Source organism: Scyliorhinus torazame, chromosome 12, assembly GCF_047496885.1.
Source record: "Scyliorhinus torazame isolate Kashiwa2021f chromosome 12, sScyTor2.1, whole genome shotgun sequence".
NCBI lineage: Eukaryota > Metazoa > Chordata > Chondrichthyes > Carcharhiniformes > Scyliorhinidae > Scyliorhinus > Scyliorhinus torazame.
Genome location: NC_092718.1, coordinates 15,640,110 through 15,646,109, shown reverse-complemented (window position 1 = coordinate 15,646,109; position 6,000 = coordinate 15,640,110). Strand labels below are relative to the sequence as shown.

Genomic DNA, 6,000 nt, shown 5'->3' with positions numbered 1-6,000 from the left:
GGGGCTGATATGATCAAGGGGGAGCTGGAGCGAGTAGAGGGGGTTGGGATGGGGGTCTGCCGCTGTGGGGAACGGGCCGGGCGTGGGGGGCGGGCGCGTGGCTGGCCGAGGATGGGTTATGGCTAATCGGCGGGGGAGGGGGGGCGGCTAGCCCCCTGATCCGGCTGATAATCTGGAACGTAAGGGGACTGAATGGGCCGGTTAAGCGGGCCCGGGTGTTTGCGCACCTGAAGGGGCTGAAGGCGGATTTGGTCATGCTCCAGGAGACACACCTGAAGGTGGCAGACCAGGTAAGATTGAGGAAGGGGTGTGTAGGTCAGGTGTTTCATTCGGGGCTGGATGCCACAAATCGGGGGGTGGTGATCTTGGTGGGAAAGAGGGTGTCGTTCGAGGCGTCGAGCATTGTGACAGACAATGGCGGCAGGTACGTAATGGTAAGTGGTAAGCTGCAAGGGGAGAGGGTGGTGCTGGTCAACGTGTACGCCCCGAACTCTTCCTCTTCATGCGCGAGGCTCAGCCTCATACAGTTTAAGGTGCTGCACAGGGCACACATGACCGGGACAAGGATGAGCTGGTTTTTTGGGGGTGAGGACAGGTGTGTTAGGTGCTCAGGGAGCCCAGCAAACCTCACCCATATGTTCTGGGCATGCCCAGCGCTGGAGGAATTTTGGAAGGGCGTAGCGAGGACGGTGTCGAGGGTGGTAGGATCCAGGGTCACCCCGGGCTGAGGGCTCGCAATATTTGGGGTTGCAGAGGAGCCGGGAGTGCAGGGGGCGAAAGAGGCCGGTATTCTGGCCTTTGCGTCCCTGGTAGCCCGCGTGGAGGATTCTTCTTCAGTGGAAGGATGCGAGGCCCCCAAGCGTGGAATCCTGGATCAACGATATGGCGGGGTTTATTAAATTGGAGAGGGTGAAATTCGCCTTAAGGGGATCGGTGCAAGGGTTTTTCAGGCGGTGTCAACCGTTCTTGGACTTCCTGGCAGAACGGTAGACATTGGTCAGCAGCAGCAGCAACCCCGGGGGGTGGGGGTTCTACTTTATGTTTGTTTGTCTATACTGGGGGATCTGAGGGGGTGTATATATTTGCTATGTGTTTCGGCGGGTGTTAATTTATTATTTATATATGGGGGGAGGAGGGCACTGGATTGTTTTGTTCTGTATTTAATTCTATTGGGTTCCCTTTTACATTTTGTTGTTGATATTTTGTGAAAACTTTAATAAAAATTATTTTTAAAAAAAATTATTTCGTAAAAAAGCAGTCAATTTTCTGATGTCTTTCGTGACCTATCTAAAGGGGAGGAGCTGGATATTTACAGGCAGCTGCTAAACTGGAGGTAAACTTCCCTCAGCAACAGCAATTAGCCTCTAACCAAAATCAGGATGTCCACATCAGTGCAGGAACACGGCTTGTGGCCTTAAAGGGACAGTCCAGCTTAGATATAGCCGCACCTTTGCAGCAGACAGCTTCACATTATTTGCCAAAGGGCTGTCAAGATGTAAACATGTCTTTGTTGTTTTACACTGTGCTTACATGATGTAAAGATCTATTCTGTAACTCACCATGAGAATCGGCACGAGACAGTGTCAGTTGAAAAGAAGAAAATAATATTGACGTCCTGTTAAGTCTTTTTTTTATAAAGGTGGAATAAACAATCAATACTCATCCAACCAATTGTAAAAAATGACTTTAATGAAGTGATAAAGTATATTTTTTGAGAGCTGAATCTCAACGTTATCCAAAGATAGTCCTTCTATCACCTTTATAGAAAACTGTAGCAGGACAGATGTGCAGGAGAAAAGTATTCTTGTACCACAATAAGACAAAAGTTACAAAGATAATTTCAAAACAATCCTAAAAGTTATGTCTTTCAATGGCTGTTTTATTGTGAAAATTTCAGTAAGGGAGTTATATTCATCACAATCAGGCTTGTTCATTATCCTAATTTCAAGGATTACCCTAATGTCTTTAATCGCTGCCTGCAACATGAATTTAGCATTAAGCTTCTTTACCATACTGCACATGTGAAAGGATTTCTTCAACACCTCCTCAACAAAACTGCATCTGTATGGGTTTCACTGAATATTCCTTCCCACCCTTTTCTGAAGATCGAGAGGCAACCTCTCATCACATCTACACAATTCTAGATAGAACTTTAGAATTCCTACAGTGCAGAAGGAGGCCATTTGGCCCATTGAATCTACACTGACCCTCTGAAAGAGCTCCCTACCTAGGCCCACTCCCCCGCCCTATCCCAGTATTAAGTTAAGGAAACAATTCAGAGCTCATTCTGCTGTGGAAGAAATTTGTCTTCTCATATCCTTCCAGACAAAAAAGATGAATTAAGGTGTGATCCCCCTCCCCCCCTGTACCAAAACCCGAAAGAAGTTCAGTAGCAATACTGGTAATGCTACTTAATTAAGATGTCAAAAACACTTAACTGGACAGACAAAGGGCTTAACCACATGAAAGAAGAATTACTTTTGCTTTTTAATCATGACTGATTCATTTTGGATTGCTCTTGTTGCACCTCCTACTGGCTGGATACAAAGTGCTGCGACCTGGAAATAGATTGCCTGGTTTTCGGACAGTGCATGACTGTCCAAGAACAGTGGGGAGCAATAAGAAGACTTAAAGGAGGAAGGGAAATTAGAATTAAGAGAAAGCTTATTTATACCCCCAACATGGAAAAGCTATCCCTCCTATCTTGACTAGAACATTTTAATTGGGACTTTTGAGTTCTATCATTTTCAGAATAGCCGATTGTAAAAATTGATGCTCCTGGACATTTCCCATGCTTCCAGAGGTACAATCTGTAATATATTTGAACGATGATTGAAGAATAACGCAGCCTTGTTTGGAATTGCCGTCTCTCTAGAATCTTTGCCAGCTGTCAAAGGTAGCATTGGAACTTAAGTGGATAATGCAGTATTTTGGAAAATGTCTAGTTTCTCTGAATTAGGATCTTCAGGTCAGAGCTTCTAATGCAGCGGTTGCATAATCTTCTTTAGCTTTCGACTTGTTCACTATTGTCACTCCGAGGATTGTCTCAATGTCTTTGATTGCCGCCTGTAACATGAACAGAGATGCTCAGAATCTTTACTGAACCATACATGCAAAAGGATATCTTTAGCCATCCCACAGCAAAAATCTCAGCAATGTCCAGTACGTACCTCCTGTCCTCTCTTTCCCCAAATCCTGATCTTGACTTTGATCAACTCTGGCCTTAATTTCTCCAATGGTGTTCTCCTTCCCACCCTCCACACATTGCAACATGCCCAAAACTCAACTACCTGTGGAAAGCTTTAGCTGCCTATGGAAAGCTACGTCTAAAATCCCTAGAGTACCTGTATCTTGCTCACGAGACCATTCTTCATGTAGGTTCAGCTACTGAGTACGTGACAGACAGCTCTGATCTTGACCATAACCAATGTCCCCAACACATGCACTTATTTGCAATGAAAGTTGAAATAAACTACATCATAGGAAATTGTTCAATCTTTATTATCCATAATGAACTCAAGGAGTTTGCTGCTCAGGATAGTTATCAAAGATGGGATCCTTGTACATTTCTCCTCCCTGGGCCAGACAGCTAAGGGAAATTATATTTCTCCAATACTAAGTCGCCTGGAGCGTAATTGAAACTGAAGCTCATGTGGCCAAAATTAAAAATATATATTTTCCAGAGAGGCAAATAAAAAACTGAGAAGAAATTTTCGGCCAATTCAGGAAAATATTCTGGGAAATTTCTCTTGGACTTGCTTCCGAAAAAATAATGCGGTTTGCACTTTAGTGACAAACGATTATGGGGGAAACGCAAATCAGATTCATCAAAGCAACATCAATTCTCATTGAACTTTCCAGATAATTGCAGGTGCTACCAAGGACAAAGCAGCCTGTGTGCTGCTGCCTTAAACATTCACTCCACCCACTGGCAACACACGGGGTGGAATGTCCCCACAAAATGGCAAAGTGTGAAACTCGACATGAAAACTGATGTGATGCCCTCTGGCCTCGGGGGTGTGATCCGGGCTACAATTTTTAGGCACTCAGAAGAAAGTTTTTCCCCACATGAAAAAGCCGTGCCTTGAGGCACAAAGGGTTGAATTTGCCCGCCCCAGGGGTCATCTGGGCACTTTAGTCAAGAGGGCGCTGCATTTAAATGGCTCTATAGCACTTGCTCCTAGTCAAGCCAGGAGGAAGGCAGCTTCTCGATTCACAGAGGGGGACCCTCACCATTATGCTGGATACCATGGAGGAGAGACGGGCAACAATATACCCTTGGATTGGCAGGAGACCCTCCAGCAAGGTAACGAATCCAGCCTGGGAGGCGATGGCAGTGCTGGTCAATGCCAGCAGCCTGCACAAGAAGACCAGGGGGCGGGGGAATGCTGCAGAAGATAAATGACTTATTTCCATTCTGTCAGGGTAGGTGCTCCATATTTCCTCTCTGCACTCCACATTGCCGTTACCCCTCGGAATGTCACCTCAAACCTACATGCTGCCCCACCTCGTAGGACCCCAGCACCCAAACTCCAATAAGCTCCCTCACACCCTCTGTCCCTCCTCTTTAGAACCTCTCCCTGCTTACACGCAGTTCCCACACATGCCAGGTATCATCGACATCTGATCCACTGGGTGTCCATCGAACATCATCCCCATTTGTGTTTCTGCAGGATAAGCTTGCCCACAATTGCCGTGATTGATTGAAAGCGGGTGGTGGGATGCTGAGGATCGTGACTCCTTTTGAGAAGAGAGCCCTGGGGTTCGCAGTGAAGGAGCAGGAATGGGCCTGTTCTAAGAGTGAGGCCTGCAAGAGAAAAGTGAGGAGCCACTGCACCTTCATCCAGATGACCAGAATGTGTATCCCAGACATGGCCATGAAATAAAACCATGCCCCTTTCCTTGCAGGAGCATCACCCGATCAGCCTGGCCCACCTCACAGGCCCCCCCCCCCCCCCCCCCCCGCCGCAATACGACCTCGGAGGCGATGTCGGAGGAGGACAGCGAAGAATCATCTTGGCTATAACCTGCACCATCCACAATCGCAGAGACACACACCTCGGTGGGCGATCTTAGCAGGCAGGCTTCTGGGTCACTATCTGGTGAGCACTACTTCACTGCTTCTGATGCACATCAGGTGGAGGCAGGAACGTCCCAGGGATTGGACAGTCAGAGGATTGCTGGATCTCAGGACTCAGCTATGCCCCAGCCAGGTGATATGCTTCTGGACACGTTTGTCCCTCAGCTGCCTGAGATGCAAAGGCAGAGTCAGGAGTACCAGGACGGGGTGTCAGTGACACTCCTGCGACTGCAAGGCCAAATAGAGAAGTCCCAAAGCCTCCTGTCACAGGAGCTGGTGCCAGCAATGCATGGCCCCCAGGCCAACACTGCAAAAGTGGCATCCGCGGTGGCAAGCCTGGGCTCGAGGTCAGATTCATGGTGGGAGAGCTCTGAAGCAGGCTCAGTCCCCGAGGGCCATGGCTGAAGGATTCAACTGCATGGTGCAGACAATTGTCAGCCTCCAGGACCAACAGCTGCAGATCATGTTGAGGTTTCTAGAGCTCAGTCCAGTTGCTCCTCCAGCCCATGGAGTAATCCAGGGGCCCATGAGTGCCCGGAGGGAGGAGGATCCGCTGGTGCACATCCTGGGGCCTTCCACCCAGGAGACTCTGGGAATGCCCAGCCAATCTGACTCCCCCCTTCCTGAGACTGGTGCAACTCGGCACAGCAGACAGAACAGGGTGGCGCTACAACACTAGTGCCACCCAAAAGTAGGCCGATGTCCTATAGGACTCAGCCCTCCAGGGGATGCCCATCAAGGGCACCTCAGGCAACAGGGCATGTAAGGCAGCAGGCAGTCTCCGTCTCTGATGTGCATCCTGGGAACACACCCAGGCATAGTGGGAGGGATGACAAGGCTAAGGAATTGTAGGGGCACAGCGTGGGCATGGGTGACGGTAAACTCAGTTAGTTGGGGAGGCATTATCCACCTGTTAAATC

At 48.4% G+C, this 6,000-nt stretch overlaps 1 protein-coding gene across 6 annotated transcripts in view; it reads right to left on the bottom strand.

Moving 5' to 3' along the window:
• Window positions 1-1,667: 1,667 nt before the first annotated feature.
• Window positions 1,668-6,000, bottom strand: part of iqch (IQ motif containing H) — a 303,610-nt gene continuing 299,277 nt past the window's right edge. For all 6 annotated transcript variants that reach the window (XM_072470436.1, XM_072470433.1, XM_072470434.1 and 3 more), the window contains one exon: window positions 1,668-3,066. In XM_072470436.1, coding sequence (XP_072326537.1) covers window positions 2,965-3,066 — 102 coding nt within the window. In that variant the 3' untranslated portion in view covers window positions 1,668-2,964. The remainder of the gene's footprint in view (window positions 3,067-6,000) is intronic.